Source organism: Oncorhynchus mykiss, chromosome 6 (genome assembly GCF_057628025.1).
Source record: "Oncorhynchus mykiss isolate SJ-2025 chromosome 6, ASM5762802v1, whole genome shotgun sequence".
In the NCBI taxonomy this organism is placed as follows: Eukaryota; Metazoa; Chordata; class Actinopteri; order Salmoniformes; family Salmonidae; genus Oncorhynchus; species Oncorhynchus mykiss.
In genome coordinates, this window is record NC_143027.1 from 67736328 (window position 1) to 67751468 (window position 15141).

The following is a 15141-nucleotide window of genomic DNA, read 5'->3' on the forward strand; positions in this document are numbered from 1 at the left end:
TATGTTTGTATTCCACTGCACAAGAGCTATGTTCAAAAGAATGGAAAATGCTGGACTTTTCACTGCCTCTACCTGTGGCACCTACAAAGCTGCACAGAGCTCAAACACTGCGGACAGAATAAAAAAATGAAAAAAATGTCAATACCCACAGATACACCCACAGAGATGGTCGCCTCGCTTCGAGTCCTAAGGAAACTATGTAGTATTATGTTTTGAAATGACTAGCGCCACCCATAGCACTCACTTCTGTCATCATGAAGTGCTTTGAGAGACTAGTCAAGGATCATATCACCTCCACCTTACCTGCCCCCCTAGACCCACTTCAGTTTGCATACCGCCCCAATAGGTCCACAGACGATGCAATCGCCATCCCACTGCCCTATCTCAACTGGACAAGAGGAATACCTATGTAAGAATGCTGTTCATTGACTACAGCTCAGCATTCAACACCATAGTACCCTCCAAGCTCATCATTAAGCTTGAGGCCCTGGGTCTCTCAACCCCACACTGTGCAATTGGGTCCTAGACTTTGATGGGCCGTCCCCAGGTGGTGAAGGTAGGAAACATCTCCACTTCGCTGATCCTCAACACTGGGGCCCCACAAGGGTGCATGCTCAGACCCCTCCTGTACTCCCTGTTCACCCATGACTGCGCAGCCAAGCACGCCTCCAACTCAATCATCAAGTTTGCAGATGACACAACAGTAGTGGGCTTGATTACCAACAACGACGAGACGGCCTACAGGGAGGTGGTGAGGGAACTTGTTATTGTGGCGCCAGGAAAATCGACCTCTCACTCAACGTCAACAAAACAAAGGAGATGATCGTGGTTCCTTGGCGTACACATCACGGACAAACTGAAATGGTCCACCCACACCGAGGTGAAGGCAGCACAACAGCGCGTCTTCAACCTCAGGAGGCTGAAGAAATTTGTCTTGTCACCAAAAACTTTTACAGATGCACAATTGAGAGCATCCTGTCGGGCTGTCAACCGCAAGGCTCTCCAGAAGGTGGTGCGGTCTGCACAACGCATCACCGGGGGCAAACTTACCTGCCCTCTAGGACACCTACAGCACCCGACGTCACAAGAAGGCCAAAAAGATCAAGAACAACCACCCGAGCCACTACCTGTTCACCCCGCTTCCATCCAGAAGGCGCGAGGTCAGTACAGGTGCATCAAAGCTGGGACCGAGAGAATGAAAAACAGCTTCTCTCCCAAGGCCATCAGACTGTTAAACAGCCACCACTAACACAGAGAGGCTGCTGCCTACAAACAGACTCAAATCAGTAACCACTTTAATAAATGGATCACTAGTCACTTTAAAAAAAATACACTTTAATAATGTTTACATATCTTACATTACTCATCTCATATGTATATACTGTATTTTATACCATCTATTGCATCTTGCCTACGCCGCCCGGCCATCGCTCATCCATATATTTATGAATATATTCTTATTCCATCCCTTTACATGTGTGTATTAGGCAGTTGTGAAATTGTTAGATTACTTGTTAGATATTACTGCACTGTCTGAACTAGAAGCACAAGCATTTCGCTACACTCGCATTAACATCTGCTAACCATGTGTATGTGACCAATACAATTTGATACACCCACAGATACACCCACACCCATCCTAGTCCTGTGATATTGTGCTTTGTTCATAAAATAGCCTCGCTCTGACTGAGCTAATTCATCAATCAATATTTAGGCAGCTTTTCTCATTGCTGTTGAGCACACAGAGCGGGGAAGGTCAGCCACAAACCAAACTAGGCTCAGGGATTAAAATGGTCTCTTCCACAATCAGAGGAGGAATGTATCTTTTACTAGAGCTTTATTTTGATAATTTTCTCTAAATAAAGTAACAGTTTACTGGAGTCATGTGTTTGAGAGTGTAACAAGCATTCGGTTGATGTTCACTTCCAAATCAAGTGTTCTTCCAAATAATGGGGGAGAGGGAGACCGTAAACAGCACACAGTTCTGGCTACAGTGAGAGTGAAAGTGCTGCCAGCCTGGTGAAAGAAATGCCAATTCTGAGTGTCTTCAAAAATGCCTGGTAGGACATCTTTCAGCATGATGGAACAAAAACAGTGTAATGGTTGCTTGGCCCCCAGGCTCATTTCCTGAGAACAACACCACAGAGGCCAAATATATTCCCCCCAATACAGTTACAGTGAGACTGGATAAAACTGTAGGAATAGGCTGTGTACATACACACTGTAAATGTATATTCTGAAGGCCATTCATGCATTCCTTTGCTCAGTCTTTTCTCTTGAGGCAAAAAATATGGAATTGATCTCAATTCTGAGCAAAGCGGATTCACCGAAATTAGCTTGCATTAGATTCATTTGACATGAAGGAATTTGACAACACATTTCTGGGGTGTGATGCAACAGACTGGCTAATGTGAACAAAATTATGAGATGTTTGGCTCTGCAACATCAGGACGTCCATGACCTCCCCACCCCACCCCCACTCCATACTAACAAGGCCTGCAAAGCAGACAGCTGGGAAACAGAGCAGTTGGACAGGAGTGAACGGTGCACCGGGTGGAGTCTAACTGTGATTCAACTCTGGCTGGCTGGCTGGCTAACAGTGAGCAACTCCTTTGCCTGTGGTCTGTTTTGTGGGGTGGCAGGTAGACTAGTGGTTAAGAGCATTGGGCCAGTAACCGAAAGATCGCGGGTTGTAGTGCTGATATTTGGGAGCCTCTGCCATGTACATAGGCTGACAGTATGTGGGCTTCAGATTGCAGACCTGCGTAGGACAAAGCAGCTAGCGATACAGGTACTGCTCTGTGTCAGCTGTCATGGGCAGCGGGGCTGTATGGAGAAGAATGTGCTTCTGTATCCATAAATGTCCATATATTCATGACATATTAAATGTTTGAATCCTTCGACTGTACTGTGTAAATCAAATAAAATTATAAAAAAATGTGTGTGCGCGCGCAAGAGAAAAGATCGGAAGCACACACCAGAGTGCATAAGGAGGGTGAGTTTACCTGTGGCCACAGCTGCGCTGCTTGGCTGGCTGCTGCTGCTGCCGTCTACATACAGCTCGTCCTCTGCCTCTGTGGACGAGGGTGAGGATGACCCGCTGGTCAGCTCCTCGCTGGAGCTGCTGGTGCTGTGGAGCAGCGCGTACTTCCTGCGAGCGATTACCTCCCGCTTCTTCCTCTGGAGAAGTAGGCGCTCTTTCTGCTTCTGAGTCCGCTGGATGCCGCCGGACCCAGGCTTCACAATCCGCTTCCTATGCAGTGACCGCCGCCCGCTCAGGCACGGCCGCTTCAGCAGCACCGGCTCCACCTCTGACCGTGCCCACTTATGAGAGCGGCTTCCCCGAGTCCGACCCAGAATGGTGCGCAGACCCACCCCTGTCCCGCCCCCTGTGGTGGAGACCGGCGCCTGCTGTGTTGGCTGCGGTCCCCCTGCTGCTCCCGTCCCTCCAGCCTCCACCTCTTCCTCTGAGCTCATAGTATCTGAATCCCCGAAGCGCAGGCTGGAGGAGGGAGAGGAGGCACAGTCACTGAATGAGGACTCTGGGTTGCGTTCGTCCTCACTGCGTCGCTCCAAGAGATCTGGCTGGTGGCGCTGAAGGGGAAGAGAGCCCTCACTGACACGACCCTCCTTCAGGGAGCAGTCCGAGGGCCCTGGCTGTTGGCTCTTGCGCTTTTTGCGTCCAGGCAGGCCCCTGTCTGGGTCTCTGCGGGCCCCTATGTCCCTCAGGGGCCGGTGCCTGGTATCGGCACACAGTGGTGCAAACTCGCTACCTGCCTTGCCGATCACCTCCATGTTGGCAGGGAAGCTCTTAGCCGTCTCCATGGGCTCTGGGTTGGCCAGCGGACCCTTCAGGTGCTCCTGTCTACCCTGGGCCTCAGAGGGCACCTCGCTCTTCATGCTGCCTGGTCCACGCAGACGCAATGCCAACTAAACTTCCGCTAGCTCCTATAGGTCCATTGGCGGGCCCGCAACCAACCTAGTTCTGTGAAACAAGAGAAGATAAACGTTAGACACGCTGAAAAAGAATGATTGCACTTTGTTAATGGAGGCAATTTATAAAACAGAAAGATGGGCTAAATGTATTATGATAATAATTACATGCTGTGGTAATATAGAGGCGCTCGCTCTCTCGTCGTGTACGAGGAGAAAGGCAAAAACAGTGCATCATGGTTTGTTTGTGAGAGCAAATTAATTGAGGCCTTGGGCTGAGTCAGTTGTGTAGCATTTGTTGTATTATCCACTCTTGGCAGTGCGTGACTCAGACTGGGTGGTAATCTGGGACTAATCTCAGTATGTTCACTAGGCTTGATGCTGTAATGAAGGAAACTGATGAGCAAAGTAAGGTCATGCAGCCTGGCAATATGGAAAAGGTAGAAACAAGCACTGGAGCATATCTTTTACCGACTCAATTCTCTATTGTTGAGTGATAAAACCATGGAAAGGCTGCGTGGGGAGATTAGGAGACATTTTCATAATGGCATTACCGGAACAGAATTGACTGCAGAACTCGCTTGTCTATAGCTTCAGAAGGTACGAGGCTACATGCAACCAATGCTAAGCCTGCATCCCTTTGATATCGATCTTGTAAATAAAAACAAGCATGCTGGCATCAAAACACTAGCCTAGTGCAAACTCTTGCCAAGATGAAAGATTCTAGGCCTTCATATAGGCCTAGTCTCACCGGTTTCCTCCTATCGATCCCCCCTCACCATTTATCATGCTTTCCCTCTCCATTTATCACACATCCTCCTTTCCTAAAATTGTCTAATCTAATCACACTGTTTATACTTCAAAAGAAGCCTTTCACCAAGGGTAGGACAGAGTAAAATGTCTTCTACTTCAGTGCAGTCACCTCAAGTCCTTTGAATTATGAAAGCAGCCATCTGTTTAAAAAGGCACGTTGGCTCAGTTCATTAGCCTACTTCTTAGTGTGGTATAACGTGCACACACAGCTGACAGTGTGGTGTTTTCCTATACTTGATCCACCAGTAAACACCTCAAACTGAGATTCAGAATAAAATCCTACTTTATGAGATGTGTTTTATTTAATGACACAAGTGAGCTGTCTGATTTCTTTTGATTTTCCCATGATGTCAAGCAAAGAGGCACTGAGTTTGAAGGTAGGCCTTGAAATACATCCACAAGTACACCTCCAATAGACTCAAATGATGTCAATTAGCCTATCAGAGGCTTCTAAAGCCATGACATACTTTTCTGGAATTTTCAAGCTGTTTAAAGGCACAGTCAATTTAGTGTATGTAAACTTCTGACCCACTGGAATTGTGATGCAATGAATTATAAGTGAAATAATCTGTCTGTAATCAATTATTGGGAAAATTACTTGTGTCATGCACAAAGTAGATGTCCTAACCGACTTGCCAGAACTATAGTTTGTTAACAAGTAATTTGTGGAGTGGTTGAAAAACTAGTTTTAATGACTCCAACCTAAGTGTATGTAAACTTCTGACTTCAACTGCATGAAAGCTGGTGGTTCCTTTTAACATGAGTCTTCAATATTCCCAGTTAAGAAGTTTTAGGTTGTAGTTATTATAGGACTATTTCTCTCTATACCATTTGTATTTCATAGACCTTTGACTATTGGATGTTCTTATAGGCACTTTAGTATTGCCAGCCTAATCTCGGAGTTGATAGGCTTGAAGTCATAAACAGCGCTGTGCTTCAAGCATTGCGAAGTGCTGCTGGCAATCAGAGGAAAGTGCGGTTTGTATGAGTGCTTACGAGCCTGCTGCTGCCTACCACCGCTCAGTCAGACTGCTTTATCAAATCATAGACTTAATTATAATATAATAAACACACAGAAATACAAGCCTTTGGTCATAAATATAGTAAAATCCGGAAACTATCATTTCAAAAACAAAACGTTTATTATTTCAGTGAAATACGGAACCGTTCCGGATTTTATCGAACGGGTGGCATCCCTATGTCTAAATATTGCTGTTACATTGCACAACCTTCAATGTTGTGTCATAATTATTTAAAATACTGGCAAATGAATTACGGTCTTTGTTAGGAAGAAATAGTCTTCACACAGTTTGCAACGAGCCAGGTGACCCCAAACTGTTGCATATACCCTGACTCTGCTTACACTGAACGCAAGAGAAGTGACAATTTCAGGCACCACATTGACTATATGCAACGCAGAACAAGCTAGTTAAACTTGTAATATCATCTACCATGTGTGGTTAACATAATCACTATTTGTTTTTTATAAGATAAGTTTAATGCTAGCTAGCAACTTACCATGACACCTTGCGTAACAGGTGTTCAGCCTGACACGCAGTCTCCTCGTGGATTGCAATATAATCGGCGTCCAAAAATGCAGATTACCGATTGTTATGAAAACTTGAAATCGGCCCTAATTAAATCAGCCATTCCGATTAAACCGGTATACCTCTAGTGTGTGATTGTCAAACTAACATGTTCTATCTAATCAAACTGTCAGAGTAGCTAGCAAGCAACAAGATATGCCAAATAGCAGTCTAAAAACCAGTTGAGAGCAAATAAATCAGATTTGACCCTTCAGACAAGTCGCAAGAGGATTTGAGTCACTTCAAACTGCCAATGTGAACACAGCTTTAGTGGCATAGGCTCTAAGAATGCACACATTATTGTAAGTGAAGGTTCTGTTCTGTCTAATCATCAAACACATGAATTTACTGTTAGTAGAGCCCTATAAAATCCACGATGCGGAGAATGATGGCGGAATCACCGAATCCAGACATTAAAACGGAATTCAACAATATTCAAAAACATTGAAATTAGTAGGGAATCAAGTAAATGTACTGAAAAGTAATAAATTTGCCTAGGTTTATCATAAGACAAAAACAGAATGCATCAGTGATTTGTATTTCCTGCAACTTTCTGAAGAGGCAATGAGAATGCCAGTCTGTGTGAGGTGCGAGCGTCTGCCACTTTGTGTAGCCGTTAGCGATGATGCTAATTCAAACTTGCCTTCTGATGTAAAAGCTCTCCCAAACTTTCTCAATTAATGTTAATTACAAAATAGCCTATGCTTACCTGCCAGAATGATATCGTGAGTATTTGTTTAGCAAACTCTACCATCATGTCTGCTATAATAACAGCATTCTCTTGCTTGCTGCTCACTTGAATTAAAGGTTAACTACACTCCAAAATATAAATATCTTAGATTCTTCCCAGACCTAAGGAATTGTCTCCTGGTGTGGTTTAAGCATTTTTTGTGGACTTAGGAAAACAACATATTTGGATGTTCTATAAAAACGTGTTGTTTTGAGAGCAAAAAACTAACAAAAACAGGAAAATTTCAGAAACCTGGGAAAACAATTTGAGAGAGAAAAAAACTGGGCAAATTTTTTTTTAAACAGATTTTATAGGGCCCTACAGTAGCACATCTCAGGCAAAGAGATATTAAAGCACCCAGCAAGAGTGGTCAGGTCACAGTCTTTAGTCAGCCACCAATTGTGCAAATTCTCCCACTTAAAAAGATGAGAGGCCTGTAATTTTCATCATAGGTACACTTCAACTATGACAGACAAAATGAGAAGAAAAAAAAATACAGAAAATCACATTGTAGGATTTTTAATGAATTTATTTGCAAATTATGGTGGAAAATAAGTATTTGGTAAATAACAAAAGTTTCTCAATACTTTGTTATATGCCCTTTGTTGGCAATGACAGAGGTCAAACGTTTTCTGTAAGTCTTCACAAGGTTTTCACACACTGTTGCTGGTATTTTGGCCCATTCCTCCATGCAGATCTCCTCTAGAGCAGTGATGTTTTGGGGCTGTTGCTGGGAAACACAGACTTTCAACTCCCTCCAAAGATGTTCTATGAGGTTGAGATCTGGAGACTGGCTAGGCCACTCCAGGACCTTGAAATGTTTCTTACGAAGGCACTCCTTCGTTGCCCGGGCGGTGTGTTTGGGATCATTGTCATGCTGAAAGACCCAGCCACGTTTCATCTTCAATGCCCTTGCTGATGAAAGGAGGTTTTCACTCAAAATCTCACGATACATGGCCCCATTCATTCTTTCCTTTACACGGATCAGTCGTCCTGGTCCCTTTGCAGAAAAACCGCCCCAAAGCATGAGGTTTCCACCCCCATGCTTCACAGTAGGTATGGTGTTCTTTGGATGCAACTCAGCATTCTTTGTCCTCCAAACGCGGCGAGTTGAGTTTTTACCAAAAATATATATTTTGACATTCTCCCAATCTTCTTCTGGATCATCCAAATGCTCTCTAGCAAACTTCAGACGGGCCTGGACATGTACTGGCTTAAGCAGGGGGACACGTCTGGCACTGCAGGATTTGAGTCCCTGGAGGCGTAGTGTGTTACTGATGGTAGGCTTTGTTACTTTGGTCTCAGCTCTCTGCAGGTCATTCACTAGGTCCCCCCGTGTGGTTCTGGGATTTTTGCTCACCGTTCTTGTGATCATTTTGACCCCACGGGGTGAGATCTTGCGTGGAGCCCCAGATCGAGGGAGATTATCAGTGGTCTTGTATGTCTTCCATTTCCTGATAATTGCTCCCACAGTTGATTTATTCAAACCAAGCTGGTTACCTATTGCAGATTCAGTCTTCCCAGCCTGGTGCAGGTCTACAATTTTGTTTCTGGTGTCCTTTGACAGCTCTTTGGTCTTGGCCATAGTGGAGTTTGGAGTGTGACTGTTTGAGGTTGTGGACAGGTGTCTTTTATACTGATAACAAGTTCAAACAGGTGCCATTAATACAGGTAACGAGTGGAGGACAGAGGAGCCTCTTAAAGAAGAAGTTACAGGTCTGTGAGAGCCAGAAATCTTGCTTGTTTGTAGGTGACCAAATACTTATTTTCCACCATAATTTACAAATAAATTCATTAAAAATCCTACAATGTGATTTTCTGGATTTTTTTTCTTCTCATTTTGTCTGTCATAGTTGAAGTGTACAGGCCTCTCGTCTTTTTAAGTGGGAGAACTTGCACAATTGGTGGCTGACTAAATACTTTTTTGCCCCACTGTTCAGCAAATAATGCAATCATATTCAGTCTGTTGCATTCCATTCGTTGACCCTGAGATCCGGATGTTACACAACACCACACGACGTGAGCATGCAGCACTATAAGCTTATTTAGTGATCATAAAGTGTGTTAAAATCTGCACCAGGAAAGTAGTGTAGAGTGTAATTTGATGTGTGAGCATACACTAGAATGCAAACCTACTGCAAAAGCCAGTCAGTCAGTGAGTGCCTGGGGTGGAAGCCACTTCCCCCACCCATTGTTTGGACAAGAGTGATTCTAGAGTTGTGGATGTTACATTTGCATGCAAAACCACAAATTTAAAATATCTCACAGAATGGACAAAATATAAATTAAAAGTTTGATGTGTTGGTCTATAGTACCCTTTGGGGGGAGTGTATACAGTATTGGCATGTTGGTTTCACTTTAAAAGGACAACATTACTTTCTCAGGTTGACCTTCCGCTGGAATTCTCCATATGCATATTAAACCCCATTGACCCATGGGTAGGTAGAAGCCTGCAGGGAACAAGGATTGTGTGGGTGCTTGTCTTCAAAACAGCAACTGAACCCTGAGTGGGTCAATCACTAGGGATCATCACAGTAGGTAGGAAAGCACTCAAATCCTGCATTTACCCAATATAAACTGAGCACACCTTCCAGCCAAAGAAAGCACAGGATGGTGTCGAAACCCTGCCATGTAGGCTGGCTGAGGACTGAAGTCAGATTTAATGCCGGTAGGGCTGGAATCCAAACTGACAAGTTTCCTCATGAATCCTTCACAGCTCGAGGATTCGTGTAACCCTGAGTTGACTACCATTAAAACACGATATCCACCTCACAAACTAGACAACAGGAGAGGGTATCTGGCCAGGAGCCCTCAATGTGTAGCCTAGCCTACTAAAGCAAACTAACATTGACAGTAGCACTGAACAAATACCTGATACAGTATTCATGAAAACACTCATGTATCATGTCTGTGTTTCCATCTCATGAGCAAAGAGAAAGAAGAAGATGCCGCAGGTGGAGACTTCTGGGAACTAGGGCTGGGGCGTTCTGAGATACCCGCTCCCTGGGTTCCGATGTATAACTGCTGCCAGAGAACCAAAGCCCCAAACCATGATCCTCTGAGGCTCCCCCTGTGAGCCACTGATGAGCTCCTGTGCCACAGAGCAAGCAGCGCATGACACTCAGCAACACAGCAGCCTCAGTGGACAGCCACCTTGGCAATCAATCCCCCCTGGCACCAAGGTGGAGACATTTCAGAGGAGAGGGCGTTTATGGTAAACTGCTTTAATTCATTCCTTGAGGAGCACAACACAGATCTATCTTGAGCTTCACAGTACACCGTTTCAGCAATGGCTGCAGAAAAACCAAATCTACCACCAATGCAAGGACACACAAATAATGAACCTTTCCCAAACCGTTACCTAATATATCTTTTACTATTTTTAGTGCAGGTTTGTGTTCTGTGCAAGGTGTGACTAAAATTGTGAGGTGTATCAGAACTCATTATGCAGTACCTCTACCAGTCAATAATTGTAGAAAATGCCACACCAATGCAATGAACTGCAGAACAGGAAGTTATACATTCTTGTCTCTACAAAAGGTAGCCAACATGTTAGCCAAGAAACAAAAAGCGCACAGCTTTGAGTAAGCAGGCACAGTACTTCATACATTGCCGCTATGACAGGCCCTTCTGAGAAGCTAAAATGTCATCCTCCTCACAATCACAGGGATTCTTCTATCTAATGTCGTATGACACAACCAGCACTGCTAACATTGACAACATTACATACTGCAAAGGGGATGGAAATCCCCTAATGCGCTGACAAGAACGGCCATTTGTATAAACTCATTTTTGCTTTCAAAGAAGGAACACCTAGACAACCTTTGAGTGATTAAGCATTGGTTTCCTATATAGTGCGCATGGTACTATATACTAGATCCTTGATAATTTTAGGAAATGGCAGAGCACCGTTAAAATTCTATGAGCTAGAAATAAACTTAATTGTAGCTACACACATTCCCTTGTAACTATGGCAGCTTCTAAAACCCACTGGATGCCTTATTGCAGAGCAGTGGCACAGTTATAGAATGATAATAGTGGGGCCCATTTCAGCATTTCCCCTCAGCACATCAGCATGGTTGTTTTTTTGTCAGTTTTAGTTTGACTTAATAAAAACAGTGATACATGACTGTTCATCAGAAGTCATCACGTCTGTTCTGCCCACAGAATTGTAGTAGTATTGAAATAGGTCTACATCATGGCACTATTATCTCAAGCCTGTATTTGAGATGTCCAAGCCTTTTCTTATAATAGCTCGCCTTATTTCAGTTTGTGACAAAACAAGCAAGTATAGTGTAGAGAATCATTGAACCATCTAAACCGCTGTGAAATATATGTTCCATAACCAAACCTCTAGTATTTTCAGCTGCTTGAAGCTGGTGTACAAAACCAAAAGTAAAAGACGCAAAAACTAACTTTAATAAAGTAAGCATAGAAATAGAACACAGAACCGAGCTACCGCTTCCAAAGTCCCGTTTCCACTGGCACTTGAAATTTGGGCCAGATTCGACCTGGATCGAGGGAAACCCGGGCCAGCGCAGCCCAGTTTCACAACTTGCGCCAGCTCAATTCGAATTCGGGTTGGTGACGCCATTACTATGCAACCACCAAGTGGATCAATGCTGGATGCGGTTACGTTTAGCTAGCTTGTTGCTGTTAGCTAGCACATGGACAAGCAGTACTGCAGTAGCTAGACATAACACAAATTACCATAATAGCTGGGTCCTTTATTCATTATTACACTACACAAACTTTTATGATAACTGTCAGCCCTCAAATGCTAGCTATCTAACCTTAGCTAGCAAATCAGAGTTGAAACAATCTAGATAACGTAAGCTAGCAGGAATTCTTGCTAGCCAAATAGCCAATACCATGGTGCGCAAGGTAGGAATTATTAGTTAGGCTAACAACGACGCTAACGTTTAGTTAGCCAACGTCAGCAAGCTAAATACATGGTTGGCTGGCACTGGCAGGAGTATAGGGTAACGTTTGTTACAGCATGGTGAAGGTGAAAACAATTATTCAACATTTTGTTCGCAAGCGACATCAGCGAAGCCAGCTGCAGTCACATATTGGGTACCTTGCAACATGACATAATTTATAATTTCTGGGGGGAGTGGAAATGCAATTTGAGCTATCCCACCAAGGCCAGCCCAGCCTGGGTTGAATTGAAAGTGCCAATGGAAACGGGATTTAGTGTTTCTTTTAATGAGAATGACAGATTTTTAACTCATATTTCTATGTGAAATTTTTCGGGTCGCCCAAAAAGTTACACATTGCAGCTTTAAATCAATCCAGTGATGTGTTATTGTTCTCCAAATTGTGACTGAGATGGGTTGTCTTCTATCATAGATAAAGAGTGGCATCAACGCAAAAGTAATGGCATCAACATCGTGAACACAAACCAAAACATGTAATGAGGGAAGAATTATTGGTGCTTCTTATACTGTAACAGTGCAGAGAATTTAGGGCAGGATAATTAAAGATTGACTGGTCCCAAGTGTACACATCAAGTTTCCTAACAATTAGTCATTCGGTTGACAAAGCTCTCCTTCATACGATTTTTTATATTTTTCTGACAGTATTTGCCTAATGTTTTCTGGCTTGCACTAGGCCTCAATCTGAGATATTTCCTAATTTGGTCTATGGCTCTTTAGGTACGTAACCATACTAATTGTACAAGCCTGTCTATGTATTTCATCTTTATACGTAATGCATCAAGATTACAACAAAAGCCATTCCAGATTTCGAATGACTGCTGCAAATGTCTTAAGCATTTTGTTTTCTTTAGCAATATTAACGTAAGTCAACAAACCTAACACGCTACCAGGCTGATTTGACAGCGCAGTTCCATTACTTGAAAAGAATGTGATGAACATTCATCATCCTCCTCTCTGATATGTCTGTCATAGATACAAAACATTTTGATGTTGCTAAACGTTATCCAGCACTAGTAAGCTAACGTTGAATTAAGTCAGTTATTCGTGTAATTGTCTTATTTGGTTAACTTAACGTTCGCTACTTGGGTTACGTCTGAGTTAATCGTAAAATGTAATAAATAAATGGCTATAGTTACATGGCCTTGGCTAACTAGTTTACTTAGTTAGCTAGATGGAAGAGCTGCAAAGCTTCACAATCAAATGTTGGGTTTCTAATTAACTCGCTGATAAGATCATATTTGCTAATAACCAATGTAGCTAGCTACCTAACTCGTTAGCTAGCCAACCCCAAAATGGCTCACAACAAGACATTTTAGCTACTACCATACCAAGCTAACATTAACTACTGAATCTTCAGAGCAAACAATAGCTTGCTAGCTAGCTACAGTACGCTGGCTACTGTCTGGTCGTGTTAGCCAGCTAACGTTGTGAGAAAAACAAAGACAGTTATCTAGCTAGCTATATTGACTCAACACATACCTGTACTCTCTTGAAAGTGGGCTTCTGTGTTATTTCGTGGCTCCCTTTGAATTACATATGCTCTGGATGAACTTAAATAAGGGACACAAGTAAATCGCGATCGAACGACAGTCACCGGGTAGTGAAACTGACAACAGGAACAAAATCGAAGTGGGCCCGTGGCAATACCAACGTCGTTACAAATCAGCGCCTGGCTAAAGACCCGAGAGAAAAATACTTGCTATTTTTCCTGGCTTTATATGGCATATTAACACGCTACGCAATACATAATGTTTTTTCTACGATAAAACACACATTCCATTCTATTTGCCATCAGGGCCCTCGATGAAGTCCCCATTCCTGCCTCTTCGAGGCGACCACTGTTGTTTACCCAGCTCGACTCGTCCGTTTACTCTCGCTGGCACATAGGTTGGGTTGCTGGACTTGTGTGAAGCTAGCCACAATAAGGATTCGCCACAAAGGTGCCTGGAATTTGCGATTCGCCTTCAAAATAAAATGTCCCCCCATTGAAACATGCAAACGGATACAAATAGTGGAATAATGTCATATTTGGAATAGATCCTGCTTAACAAGGTTGGAATGTTGTTAATTAAATCCAACAAAAGACAATAACTAGTTAATTTGTCCAAAACGAATTTAAGTCGCACTGTGAATGTATTACATTTCAGAACAGCGTTGGTGACATTCGTATATGCCCTGTACAGCCTTATCTATTGATGTTGGGTCCATGAAATGGGGTATCAGCCTTCTCGTGACACCCACAGAACACAACTGTGAAGAGTCTACACACATATTAGCACTTATTGCGGGTCTTTGACACCGGTGTGAACTGACACACATTAGCTCACCAGTCAACCTACTATGTGTATTGGCATTGATATTGCAATGTACAGCCTTACCCATGGATCTTGGGTCCATGAAATTCTACGTCGCAAATATTTCTGTAAACTCTTCAGCGTTGTGTTCTGTGGGTGTCACGGAGTAGGCTGATACCCCATTTCATGGAGCCAAGAGCCATAGGTAAGGCTATAAATAAAATCAAACTTTGTCACATGCGCCGAATATTTTTTTCCTTTTTTATTTTATTTAACTAGGCAAGTCAGTTAAGAACAAATTCGTAGGTACAATGACGGCCTACCGGGGAACAGTGGGTTAACTGCCTTCTTCAGGGACAGAAAGACAGAATTTATTTTACCTTGTCAGCTCGGGGTTTCGATCCAATACAACAAGTGTAAACTTTACCGTGAAAAGCTTACTTACAAGCCCTTAACCAATAGTGCAGCTTAAGAAGAGTTAAGAACATATTTACCAAATAAACGAAAGTAAAAAATAATTAAAAGTAACACAATAACATAACAATAACGAGGCTATATACAGGGGGTGGGGGCAATGTAATAGTCCTGTAGCCATTTGATTAGTTCTTCAGCAGTTTTATGGCTTGGGGGTAGAAGCTGTTAAGGAGCCTTTTGGTCCTAGACTTGGCACTCTGGTACCGCTTGCCTGTGTGTTAGCAGAGGAAACTGTCTATGACTTGGGTGACTGGAGTCTCTGGCAATTTTATGGGCTTTCCTCTGACACCACCTATTATATAGGTCCTGGATTGCAGGAAGCTTGGCCCCAGTGATGTATTGGGCCGCACGCACTACCCTCTGTTGCGCCT

The 15141-nt window shown here is 43.3% G+C and overlaps 1 protein-coding gene across 4 annotated transcripts in view; it reads right to left on the reverse strand.

Annotated features, from left to right (window-relative positions):
- The window catches only part of LOC110526411 (E3 ubiquitin-protein ligase arkadia-C), a 44737-nt gene extending 30573 nt beyond the window's left edge, over positions 1–14164 (reverse strand). For all 4 annotated transcript variants that reach the window (XM_036980802.2, XM_036980799.2, XM_036980800.2 and 1 more), the window contains exons 1-2: positions 13482–14164; positions 3006–3985 (exon numbers count right to left, since the gene is read on the reverse strand). In XM_036980802.2, the coding sequence (XP_036836697.2) occupies positions 3006–3900 (895 nt within the window). In that variant the 5' untranslated portion in view covers positions 3901–3985; positions 13482–14164. The remainder of the gene's footprint in view (positions 1–3005; positions 3986–13481) is intronic.
- Between the last annotated feature and the right edge of the window lie 977 nt (positions 14165–15141).